The sequence below is a fragment of the Xenopus tropicalis genome, chromosome 5 (genome assembly GCF_000004195.4).
Source record: "Xenopus tropicalis strain Nigerian chromosome 5, UCB_Xtro_10.0, whole genome shotgun sequence".
NCBI lineage: Eukaryota > Metazoa > Chordata > Amphibia > Anura > Pipidae > Xenopus > Xenopus tropicalis.
Genome location: NC_030681.2, coordinates 111562034 through 111575883, shown reverse-complemented (window position 1 = coordinate 111575883; position 13850 = coordinate 111562034). Strand labels below are relative to the sequence as shown.

Below are 13850 nucleotides of genomic sequence, written 5' to 3'. Positions count from 1 at the left end.
GCAGGGAGTTTTGCCGCGGGCGACTAATCTCCCCGTGTACCAGAGCCCTAAAGCTGGTTGTTAGATTCTGTCTGACCAATTAACAAATAATCAAGGCCCGTATTAGCTAATTTGTGCATGTGTGAGGTTTTCTTTTCGAAGCAGACAAACTGTTGCACTTGATCCAATAAAAAGAGACACTAGCATAGATTGTTATCTTCACATGATGCAGAATAAAATCCGGCCTACAATAAATCTGTAGTGGAAACTGTGACACCCACATGGTGCATTTCAGCACTGAGAACAAATGGTGACTAGGCTGTTTTATTTGTAATTGATAAACATGTCCTGGTTGTGCAGTTCTTTGGTAGAGTATTATATAACAGACTTGCAAACAACCAGATCTAGAAAAAAATTAACAAAAAAATTATGTGTAAGATCTACCCCCTGGAAGAAATAATATGTTATGTTAATTTGTAACACGGCTAGCTTTCTCCTAATTATAACTCATGATCGTGGCAGCTTTTTGGGCATAAATTAGCAACTGCTCCATGCAGAGTATGTGCTGCCAAGGCCGGGCTGAATTCACAGTTTGTGCTAAGACTCATATAGAGACAGTAGAATCTGCAGTTGGAGGCAACTGCATTTTATAATTAACAACAGATCCTTTTGTTAGTTACCCCAAAGGTATGCTATATTTTTTAACCCAGGCTTTTTCTGCACTGTAACTGTCGAAGGGTTAAACTTGACCTTTGCTTTCTCTGGAAATCATAATTTGTAAGCATGAGTACAGGTTTTACAGTTTTATTTTGTTTTTTTTTTTTTTAGAAGTATCCAAAACTTTAGATTATCTTTACACTACTATACTATACTATAAGGTTAATAATGGAACATTGGTATTATTGTCACCTGATAATGACAAAGAGGGCCATCAAGTGAGGAGATCAAAAGAGTCCCCGAGATATGTCATAAATATCTGGCATACTGTAGCATTTTATGCATTTGCCACAAGTGGCATTTTAAGTGCCAGTGGTTTCCTCATGGAAATTAGCAGCAATGAGTGTGTCATAGCCTTAAATAACCCAACTTGCCCTAAAAAATAAAACTGAAACAGACCAATGTCTACCTACTTAGTGTTTTCTGCACTTTGCTCTATAACTATTACTCAAAATAATGAGTGCTGTATATATACAGTGGTGTGAAAAACTATTTGCCCCCTTCCTGATTTCTTATTCTTTTGCATGTTTGTCACACAAAATGTTTCTGATCATCAAACCCATTTAACTATTAGTCAAAGACAACACAAGTAAACACAAAATGCAGTTTTTAAATGAGGGTTTTTATTATTTAGGGAGAAAAAAAATCCAAACCTACATGGCCCTGTGTGAAAAAGTAATTGCCCCCTGAACCTAATAACTGGTTGGGTCACCCTTAGCAGCAATAACTGCAATCAAGCGTTTGCGATAACTTGCAACGAGTCTGGAGGAATTTTGGCCCACTCATCTTTGCAGAATTGTTGTAATTCAGCTTTATTTGAGGGTTTTCTAGCATGAACCGCCTTTTTAAGGTCATGCCACAACATATTAATAGGAGTCACATCTGGACTTTGACTAGGCCACTCCAAAGTCTTCATTTTGTTTTTCTTCAGCCATTCAGAGGTGGATTTGCTGGTGTGTTTTGGGTCATTGTCCTGCTGCAGCACCCAAGATCGCTTCAGCTTGACTTGACGAACAGATGGCCAGACATTCTCCTTCAGGATTTTTTGGTAGACAGTAGAATTCATGGTTCCATCTATCACAGCAAGCCTTCCAGGTCCCGAAGCAGCAAAACAACCCCAGACCATCACACTACCACCACCATATTTTACTGTTGGTATGATGTTCTTTTACTGAAATGCTGTGTTACTTTTACGCCAGATGTAATGGGAGACGCACGTTCCAGAAAGTTCAACTTTTGTCTCGTCGGTCCACAAGGTATTTTCCCAAAAAGTCTTGGCAATCATTGAGATGTTTTTTAGCAAAATTGAGACGAGCCTTAATGTTCTTTTTGCTTAAAAGTGGTTTGCGCCTTGGAAATCTGCCATGCATGCCGTTTTTGCCCAGTCTCTTTCTTATGGTGGAGTCGTGAACACTGACCTTAATTGAGTCAAGTGAGGCCTGCAGTTCTTTAGATGTTGTCCTGGGGTCTTTTGTGGCCTCTCGGATGAGTTGTCTCTGCGCTCTTGGGGTAATTTTGGTCGGCCGGCCACTCTTGGGAAGGTTCACCACTGTTCCATGTTTTTGCCATTTGTGGATAATGGCTCTCACTGTGGTTCGCTGGAGTCCCAAAGCTTTAGAAATGGCTTTATAACCTTTACCAGACTGATAGATCTCAATTACTTTTGTTCTCATTTGTTCCTGAATTTCTTTGGATCTTGGCATGATGTCTAGCTTTTGAGGTGCTTTAGGTCTACTTCTCTGTGTCAGGTAGCTCCTATTTAAGTGATTTCTTGATTGAAACAGGTGTGGCAGTAATCAGGCCTGGGGGTGACTACAGAAATTAAACTCAGGTGTGATAAACCACAGTTAAGTTATTTTTTAACAAGGGGGGGGCAATCACTTTTTCACACAGGGCCATGTAGATTTGGAGTTTTTTTTCTCCCTTAATAACGTAAACCTTCATTTAAAAACTGCATTTTGTGTTCAATTATGTTATCTTTGACTAATAGTTAACGTTTTTTTTTTTTCACACCACTGTATGTAGAGGTAAAAACAAAATATAGATGCAACTTCAAATTATTTCCATGTTTTTAAGGATTTGGTTCGGCCAGGCACATGGATTCGGGCAAGCACATGGATTCAGTCGTATCCTGCTGAAAGCCCAAATGTCGACCAAATCCTGGATTTGGCGCACCCCTACTTTCATCTAAGGCAGTGCCGTCCAACTTCTGTGATACCGAGGGCTGGATTTTTTCTGGCCTACATGGTGGAGGGCTGATAATGGAAGCCGGTTTTGGCCACTCTCTTTTTTAAACCACATTGACACAAAGATTTTTAAGACTATATCCACATTAAAGGAACAGTAACACCAAAAAATTAAAGTGTATAAAAGTAATTACAATATAATGTACTGTTGCCCTGCATTGCTACAACTGGTGTGTTTGCCTCAGAAAGACTACTATAGTTTATATAAGTAAGCTGCTGTGTAGCCATGGGGGCAGCCATTCAAAGAAGAAAAGGCACAGGTTACTTAGCAGATAACAGATAAACCCCCATTATATGGGGCTTATCTACTAATTATCTGCTATGTAACCTGTGCCTTTTCTCCTTTTTTCCAGCTTGAATGGCTGCCCCCATGGCTACACAGCAGCTTATTTATATTGTAGCTTTTCTGTAGCAGAAACACAATTTTTTGCAGGGCAACAGCACATTATATTTGAATTACTTTAAAACACTTTCATTTTTTGATGTTACTGTTCTTTTAAAGGAACAGTAACACCAAAAAATGAAAGTGTATAAAAGTAACTAAAATATAATGTGCTGCTGCCCTGCACTGGTAAAAGTTGTGTGTTTACTTCAGAAAGTCTATTATAATTTATATAAATAAGCTGCTATGTAGCCATGGAGGCAGCCATTCAAAGTAGAAAAGGCACAGGCACATAGCAGATAACAGATAAAACACTATTGTATTCTACAGATCTGTTATCTGCTATGTAACCTGTGCCTTTTCTCTTTTTTTCCAGCTTGAATGGCTGCCCCCGTGGCTACACAGCAGCTTATTATATAAATTATAGTAGTGTTACTGTAGAAAACACACCAGTTTTACCAGTGCAGGGCAACAGTGCATTATATTTTTATTACTTTAAAGCTCTTTCATTTTTTGGTGTTACTGTTCCTTTAAGTCATATTAAGACATACCCTTAAATCCAATAAATGATTAAAGCAGAAAAAAATTCATGTTTTGGACTGGCCAAGTTTAAGTCCTGGCCTTAATACTTTAGATTTGTTGTGGAAAGAGGTGGCCAATGCATGCAAAGAAGCTGTTCAGTAAAACTGAATGAGTTAAAAATGCCTCCAAGCCAACATGCTCAAGGATACAGTAATATATTATAAACAAATATTAATGAGCAGCCTGATGGCATGTCAGACGGGATAGATATGGCAAATTGTTAGTAATGCTGGCTATGGTTGCCAAGAAAATGACATTTAAGGCCAAGATTATCCAAACAGATAACACAGTTAAAGGGATTCTGTCATCATTTTTATGGTGTTCTTTTTATTTCTAAATTACACTGTTTACATAGCAAATAATTTACTCTACTATTTAAAATTTTATTCTTGAACCAACATTATTTTTTTTTTAGTTTGAATATTGGTGTGTAGGCACCATCTTAGTGCATTGTGCCTGAGTCTGAGCTTTTAGAAAGAGCCAGCGTTACACATTATGACAGTGCTGGCCAAGCCGGCTTGGCCCATCCCCCCTCCCATTGGTGAACACGCACGCACAAGCAAGCACACTTATGCGTGCAGACGGGGGGGGGGGGGGCGGGGAAAGCGCGGTGTGGGTAAAGGGCATGGGAATAGGGGTAAATTAAAGAAGAGGTTCCTGCCTGGCCCCCCTCACTGTTGCACCCTAGGCAGGTGCCTCTTCTGACTACCCCTAGTTCAAGCCCTTCATTAGGGTAAGAAGCCATGGAGCGAGTCACGGGGCAGTAACCACACTGAAAAGGCTTTTCACTGGCAACAATAGAAGTCTGCGGTGGGAAGCCCTTCCCATCGTTTTGGTTTCCGAAGTCGCGCAAAGTTGCCTGCAGGAGGAAACTTCGCACAACTCCGGAAACCAAAGCAATACGAAAGACTTTCCACCGGTGACTTCTATTGTTGCTAGTGGAAAGCCTTTTTGGAGTGGTTACTCATCCGCTATAGCAGAGATCTATCTCAGGCAAGTAACTTGCTCCAAGTTCTTGCCCTTAAAACTGCTTGCTCTTTCTCCTACTCCCATGTAACTGGAGGTGTCCCAAGCAGGACTTGGATTTTATACTTCTGAGTGTTATTCTGATATCTACTGGAAGCTGCTATCTTGCTACCTTCCCACTGTTGTGCAGATTGGCTGCTGGGAGGGGGGAGATATCACTCCAACTTGCAGCTCAGCAGTAAAGTGTGACTGAAATTTATTAGAGCACGTCACATGACTGTGGCAGCCTTGTAAATGAAGAAGATAGCTATCCCATGTGAAATTTCAAAATGAAAAAAAATCTGTGTGTTTTTGAAAAACGGATTTCAAAGCAGGATTCTGCTGGAGAAGCTCTATTAACGGATGCGTTTTGAAAAAAACATGTTTAACCATAACAGTATTTCTTAAACCACAAAAGCATAAACAGCAAAAATATTGATCACTATAGGTACAGTATCTCTATAGCACTAATATGACCCACAGCCTGGAGGAGCTTAGATGCAATCCCCTCCTTCACCCTATAACAGATGAAAAGAAGGTGACTGCTACCTTTTCTGGCGCCAAGGCAACATTGCACATTGTCAAATGATTGGCACAATAGCAATGCCATCTCAATACTGGTAATACAGATTAATCATCTGCATTTATCAAATAGGGACAGTCAGGAAAGTTTCTAACAAGTAGATATGTGTATCAATTCAGATATTTTTTTTTCTTTTTGAACAATTCAAATCAGATATTTTTGTCAATTTGATTGCTTTGTGCAATTAAACACTATTCTGTTCAATGGAGGGCAATAGACACACAGCTTATTCCATAAAGAAATAAATAAAACACATGAGGTCAGACCCCTTTCAGAGAAGAAACAGGGCTTGTGATTAACATACTTTTTGCCTATGGTTTTTGTAACTTCTTGTGCTAAACAAGGAAACTAAAGCTACTCAATGTTGGCAGTTGTAAATGTTGACAATAAATTACCAGTACACAGTACAGATCCCCCTGTATAATGGACTCCTGCTAGCAAAACAGTTACAACAATGGGTGAAGGGAGGGAGGTTGTATACTGGGAATCTAACTAGCTACCTCACCAGGACCATACATGGAATAGCTTTAGTCTCCCAGTTTGCACTGTTTAACTCGTGAAATAGTTATAAAAAAAAAAAAAACAACAACTATATTTTAGGATTAAAAAATAAAAAAGCATAGTAAGTTTACCACAAGCTCTCTTAATTCAAATCATGTTGAAAAAGAGGTATACTGTCCTTTAAGAAAATGTCTTGCTCCTCTCTTCTACACTTTTTCTTAAATGTCTTTTCTCAGTTTTAATGATTTGGCAAAAAGGAATTTTGCATCGCATTATTATTCTTACAATAGCTTGCTGTGATTAGTCATACAATTTTGGATAGAGAAGGGTTTAGACCATACAATTAATCTATTGTAGTCGGAGAAAGGCCCCCCTAGACCAGAGAAAGTCCACATCAAGTTATCTTTGTATCTGACTATATAATGACTGGCTTCTTTGCTTAAACTGGAGTCATGGTGATCCGTCATCCACAACAAGATGTTCATTTATCAGCTTAAATGAACACATTGGTCCAAATTCATAAATATAAATCATACAGTTGGCCTCTGTGTGTATTACAATGTAATATCTCACTGGATATGTTAGTTGTCCATATAATTCATGGAATAATGGCTGTAGCTGTGAACTTAACCACAAGATGAAAAAAAAAACAGTAATGCCACAATTGTTAAAGCAAGATGTGTCAATCCCATTCATCTTTTGCTCAAAGGGTACATTTGCCTCATCTAATTAGTTTGTAAGCACACAATTTTTCTTTTCTATATATTTAGTTCTACAGACTACAATCAAATTGCCAAACTGCTTGCTTAAACTGACGGACGCAACTATTTACATAACTCAGAAAAAATTACATCTAAAGATGTCTCTGATGAAGGAAACTTTGCGTCTTCACTCCAATGGGCAACTGACCATTTATCAAATCAACAGCCTTATACATCCTTTCTTGCTAAAAAATGCATTCAGTCCTTCATGAGACTATCTAATACTTTAGGGAGATAATTTATATCTCTCACTGTAAAAAAAAATTCTTATGGCATGTTAGGATGACACCAAATTTCTTTTAATCTCAGGGGACTCCCTTGTGTCCTCCAGAAAGAATTACTAGTAAATATTACTGGTAAATTGTAAAAAATAAATAAATAAATCTCTGTACACATCAGTGGAAGACCACATCTTGAGTTTTAAAAAAAAAAAAAAGATGGTACCCATGCTGTCTTTATTGATGTATACTGGCAGCACCCCTCCTATACATATAAATGATATATAATGATTTAACCTTTTAATCATGACATTAACATTTCTATTTACTTCCTCCCTTGGTCAATTCTCTTGTATTTTATATTTACCCTATAAGCCATCCTTCCTCTGATTCTTCTTCTCAAGCAACAGCTTTATTTTAAAAAAAGCCTTGCCCACACTACACAAATATCTGCCGACATCAGTTATACACAGTTACGCGACATTAATCTTAGTAATAAAGAAGGAGATTACTTTACTACGCTTCAGTAAAACCGGGCACTATGCAGTCTTATCAGTATTTCATTTTAACAGGGTATTTAAATTGACCTCACTGCTTCCCAAACAAAAAAAAACCTTTAATAGTCGACTAAGAAGCGAATTTTCCTTGGCAACACAGAAGTGAAAAGCCTAAAGCGGAGGCAACTGAATATTTAATTAAACAGACACAAACTGACAGAAAGCCACACTTTTTCCAGTGAAGAGAAGAAACAGACTGTTCCAAATTTCTTTAAGCTATAAATATAATAATAGAGAATATTTAGCAGCATACCCGTAAGATCTCCCTGCAGATGTAAGCAATCCACTCTTCTTTTAAAGTATTGCCTTTGGTGTTTTTGATCAAATCAGTGACGGATCCAGCGCCACAGAATTCCATTACCAGCTAAAACAGAAAGATTAAATGTATATTTTATGAGGTATATTAACCATTTTATTGGCATTAAGATAATTATGAAACTTCATTGTTTGTTTAATATAAAACATTTAGTGATATAAGTTATAACTATATTACAGCTATAAGTTACTGACCCCTTGGGCCCTCCCTAAACTGTTGGAATAAGGCATTTTTTTTTTATAAACCATAAATCCAAAAAGTGGTTATCCTTCAAAGTGCAGCTGGGTCCCATGTATTTCCTAGGCCCCTACTGGTCACAAGGTCCTCTATAAAATCTGTGAACACTGAACAAGTAAAAGGTTCAGTGACTTTGTGCATTAACACACAACACATTCCAAATCCATGACAGTAAATGAGGCAATTCGTACTGGGGCTTATTTACAAAAGAAATGTATAGATACAGACATAAGGGTGTAATAATTAACATTGGAGAAAAACATCACTGGTGATGTTGCCCATAGCAACCAATCAGATCTTTGCTTTTGTTTTCTAACTTGTAGGCGGCCGTTCAAATCTAATTGCAAATTGGTTGCTATGGACAACATCAACGATAATGTTTGTCTCCCATGTTATTAAATATGCTCAATGTTTTGCATGGCCTGTATTAATTGCATCTGGGAAAGCTTCCAGTTTAGAAGTCATTTATTTGTTTGCCCCAATATTTCTGGAAGGGAACACACATTACCTGGGAGTGTAGACAGCAAAATAATAACACAATACCTCTCCAAGAAATTTGTTTCACAATAGAGATTTTAACATCAATGCAACCTCCTTAATCTTCCCCCTACCTGCCCAACAGAAGGGTATAATATCTCTACCCTGCGGTATACCTACAAAGGAAGCAGAGCCCGTTGCCGCAGGGGGACTCTGGTCTGCTCCTCTATAGAGGGGAAGTGGGGGGTCTTGTGAGACCCACATTTCCATGTCCCTCGATAGATGCAAAATTGTGAGTGACTCACAAATTTTGCATGCCTTGTGGCCAACCTACCATTTTGGGCATAGTCAGGGGAGGTTGGGAGAATAAATTTAGCCACTGTCTCTGCTTTATCCTTTTATTGAGGTAAACTTCTATCTTTCTAGTTAACTATTTATCATAGAACATATTCTTACCCATAGCTGATCATCCATTCCAGGAGGGTTCTTTTTTATAAATGCCCCATAATATGTGGCAATATTTCTGTGATGTGAGTATTTCTTCAGCATATTAATCTCTTGTTTGATCTCTTCTTCTTCATCCTGACACAAAATGCACACAAATGTACTTACAATTAAAAACAGTATTTGGTTGTCCCTTTCCACACTGCTGGTTCTGACTGTAAATACTGTGTTGCAGTGCTGTAGTGGACTGCTTAAAATTATATTTTATTTCATTAGGAAAAAAGTTATTTTGGTGTTTGCCCCTATATGGGTCCCTCATTGTTAGAACTTGGGGAAGGTTATCCATTTCACACACACAGATTTTGTGTATATATGAATTTTTGCCACTACAACTACAAGGGATTTGTAGAAATACATAAGAAATGCAAATGAATTGGGGAAATCTCAGTTAAATGACAGAAAAGGAAAAGAAGTGAATGAAACATATTGTGCATTAGGCAGTACAAGGATAGGAAATAACTAGCCAGAGGAGGGGGACAAGCACGGGAGCAGAAATTGAATAATAGAAAAGTAGTATATTAGAAATAAAAAGGGAAAATATTAAAACAAATGTGAAAGAGACAAAAATGGGCGAAGAATAGAATAGGCAATATATGTTGAGTACATTCAGTGTTCCCTATGTGCTAATTTATATCAATTTGTGAAGTCTAACTAGCATTTACTCAACCTCATTTTTGATGCTGTTTTCCAAATTCATCATACAACGTCGTAATTTTGATCTTATCTTATATTTTCATCATTAATAATGATTTGGAACATATTACCTAAGCCATAAATGGCAGTTTGTACAATAGCAGTACAAGATTTATCACCAGTGCCATACTTAAGTTTATAATCCTCAGTGGCCAAGAAAAGGAAAGCTAAAGCTGCCATAATCAAAGGTACTGTTGTCTCCATGAATAATGATTATATTATAAATGGCACTGTTCTATTCTATTCTTCGCATTAATATAGCCATCTTATTGTCTATTGTGAACTTTATTCACAGATGCATAGGTGGATTAGGTTAAAATCTCCACTTTGTAAAGAAGGTTCTAGTACATTACATGAAGAAAGCCCCATGATCCCATTATTCTCACTTAATTTTCTGACTTGCTGGCTGGATCTAGCAAGCAAAAGCATATTCATATTTGCCCCCATTTTAGACCCCATAATTACAAAGGGGTCCTAATGGTCTGAGCAGCTGTTGTGTTAATGGACTAAAATGAACCTGTATCGCTTTATCACTTTTTACATGATTACCAAGAAATACAATCGTCTCTGCATTCCAAAAACGGACCAGAACGTTTTTTTGGAATCGGAAATGTATAATGAAGCAGTAGAATTCTTAATGAATCAGATAAAAGTGAGTGTAGGACTGGCCAGGCCAGGATTACTTTGATGTAGTTGGCCAGCTTGAATATAATGCAAAATATGGACAAACAATCCCAAAGCTTAATACACAGAATGTGTGCAACTTCACATGCAAGTGCTGATGTTAAATGGATATAGGGGTGTGTGCTGGTGTTAAATGGAAGTTGGGGTTTGCATACTGGTGTAGAATGGGTGAGGGTAAGTATGCTGGTACTGAATAGGTTTAGGTGTGTGTGGTGAAGTTCAATATGTCTGTGCTATGAATATATGAATACATGCTGCTGTTGAATAAGTTCTGCTACATTCTGCTGTTGAGTAAGTGTCTGTACTGATGTAAATGTGCTTAATGTGTACAATGTATGCTAAACTGTTGCATTTCGATGTTGAATAGATATTGGTGTGCTTGCTGGAGATTCCCTACTTTTTTAAACTGGTTTTGGGGGGAGGGCATGTGTAAGTGTGCTTTAAAATTATTTCATTTGTATTGCACAATTTACCATATACAAAAATATACAACATTCAACCTCAGCAATCAGTTATAATAAACAGACTGGAAAGTCCATAATCCTGGGCCAGGGGGTTACATTTTCCCTTGAAATATCATCCCTTCATTAGATGATCAGGCTGGGAACCAAAGAGGCAGCTCCTTCAATAAATAAAGAGTACATATCCAGCTGCTTAAAAGCTCTTATAAATGTAAATGGAGCAGTGCTTTCTGTATATGTATGAAAATAAGAAGAATTGACAGCATGGTGCACAAAGCTCCCAAAGCATCTTTCACTGGCAGACTACATAAAAAGGTAATTTCTGTATTTGAACTTCTATTTGTAAAAAACATAAAATTAAGCCCTCACTGAAGTTTAAAAATTTACAGAGGGTCAAGTTGTTATTCTATAATCATGAATTAAATCACGGGCGTAAGCATTTAGTACCCAGTACTTTAGCATAAGCATAAGCATTTAGTACCCAGGCCACCAAGCCACCAGTCCAAGGGAGAATACATATAACAGAAATGTATTTAAGATGTTAGGTCTCATTTACATGTACATGAGTTAAAGCCATAAGCCTGCGGGGCTCATCTATGGGGCACCTGCAACTGTGTGACTGGCAGTGTAAAATTTATATAACTTGCCTAGGATTCCGCACCTTGCACCTTTCCTGCTCTGCATATCGCCAGATCTACAGCAAAGTAACCTTTTTTAAGCAGAGTGGCTATGTATCCGTTATATAGATACATAACAGGTTATGAGTTAAGAGAGTCCAACCTTATGGGCAATTTAAATGGAATTTGGGGGTGAGAACTGCTTTACTGCCTTGAATACTTATGGAACTATAATGGGGTAAAAGTGTATAAGGTTGCGCTTTGACCTAGTGACAATGTGGCAGCCACCAACATCTTCATGGACATGCTAAATTCAAAATATTAACACCGACCCAATCCATTTGTAGGACTAAGTTCCTGGGTGAGCTCCATATTATCTGACATTGAGGGTTAATGACCCCCTAGTCTGTTTATGACTATTCTGATTGTTGCCTACCCTGACACAGCTACATTATTACTAACAAGGCTCATAAAAAGCTTGTGGCTTAAGATTTTTTTAAATGCAAATCACCTGTATAAAAAACCCCACTAATGTTTATATTACAAGAAGAAATGTACATTACCCCTGTGACGTCCATGACTTTAATAGCTGCAAGCTGTCCAGTTTTAACATGGCGACCCTGTAACACAAAAACATTTTGTGAAGTTTTTGTCTAGGTTACAATAACCACTGATATATCATGAACAAAAATATAAACTGTAAGTACTTCTAGGATCCATACTGAATAAAGACAGTTAGTGCAGTAACAGCAATAGCATTATATAATAGTAAACAGCATGGTTAACACATCCATTCGACTGTAGAAGTGAGAGGCTTAAGGGAATTAGATTATTATTCTCGGCTCAAACGCAATTCAGTGCAAATGATCTATAGTTCAATAAGTCAAGAACTTCTGTGCTGAAAAGATGACTAAGCTCCTTATGTGTCACTTCTCTGGTACACAGGAAAAACAATGCCGCCAATTTAAAAGGTAGAAAAACCTTTAAATGGTTTGGAAAGTGATGTTCCTTCTCCTAAATGTCACAATTCACTTAGAAGCATATAGAATAATAACTATGGGACCTATTATTGGAATGCATGGGGCCTAGGGCTTTCCAGACAAGGGTTCTTCCTGTAAGGTGGAGCATGAGGCCTTAAGGTTGCTAAAAAACAAAAGTAGCATTGGTTTGTCATAAACATGGATTTACAATTGTTTATTATAGTTTCATCATTAGTCAATAAACCTTCTTGAGCGTGGGAAGAAAATGAGTGCTGGTCGAAACCTATGTAAGCACCGGCTGGAATAGATCCTACAATCCTGGCATTGCAAGGCAGCAATGCTAACCTCTGCACTACCACTAAGTACAAGAGAAAAAATAGTACAAGAAATACAAACTGTTGTTTTGGAGGGTATTCTACATAAAACTGGCACTGCATTTATCCTGGCATGTGTTTTAGGATACTATACACAGAAAGAGCCCTGGCATAGAGTGGAAGAAAGAATTTGTGTAGAAAATAAACCCCTCTAAACGAAGAAAATCACCCTCCACTTATATTACTAAAAATGAATCCCATCCGCGCCTTTTTGCACACCACTTAGTTCTTATATACTGGTATGGGATCCCTTATCCAGAAAGCTCTGAATTACAGAAAGCCCATCTCCCATAGACTCAATTTTAATCAAATAATTTAGAATTTAAAAACTGATTTCCTTTTTCTCTGTAATAATAAAACAGTACCTTGTAATTGACCCCAACTAAGATATAAATAATCCGTATTGGATGAAAAACAATCCTATTTGGTTTAATTAATGTTTTATTGATTTTTTAGTAGACTTAAGATATGGAGATCCAAATTACGGAAAGACCCCTAATCCGGAATACCCTTGGTCCCGAGCATTCTGGATAAGGGGTCCTATACCTGTATTATATACTAATGCAGAAAAGTCAGAAAAGGAATACAATCAAGGAGCAACGCATCTGCTGCTCTTTTTGGTGTTTCCACACATTTCCATTATACAGATCAGATTATCATGTACAATGAACATTGTACAACTGAATTGTAAATTTCTTTCAATTTCAAAAGGTCATTTGTGCAGCTGTTTCTTTATTGAGCCTTTTTCTGCAGTTTCATCATTCACATCAATCTCTGCCCCAGTGGAGCTTACAGTCCAAAATGTAATTATATTTACACAAAACACAAGTTTGAGTTCCACCATGAGCCAATGTACCTTACCTGCAAATGTGTAAGGAGTAACCAAAGAAAGCCACAAAGACACAGGAAAAATATACAAAATCACTGCAAATAATATTAAAATCAGACCTAACTCTAGACAGCAGTGCTGCCAGTC

The 13850-nt window shown here is 37.6% G+C and overlaps 1 protein-coding gene across 15 annotated transcripts in view; it reads right to left on the bottom strand.

Moving 5' to 3' along the window:
* Window positions 1–13850, bottom strand: part of tnik (TRAF2 and NCK interacting kinase) — a 158471-nt gene that overhangs the window by 71917 nt on the left and 72704 nt on the right. For all 15 annotated transcript variants that reach the window (XM_031902218.1, XM_031902214.1, XM_031902212.1 and 12 more), the window contains exons 3-5: window positions 12084–12140; window positions 9018–9143; window positions 7785–7895 (exon numbers count right to left, since the gene is read on the bottom strand). In XM_031902218.1, coding sequence (XP_031758078.1) covers window positions 7785–7895; window positions 9018–9143; window positions 12084–12140 — 294 coding nt within the window. The remainder of the gene's footprint in view (window positions 1–7784; window positions 7896–9017; window positions 9144–12083; window positions 12141–13850) is intronic.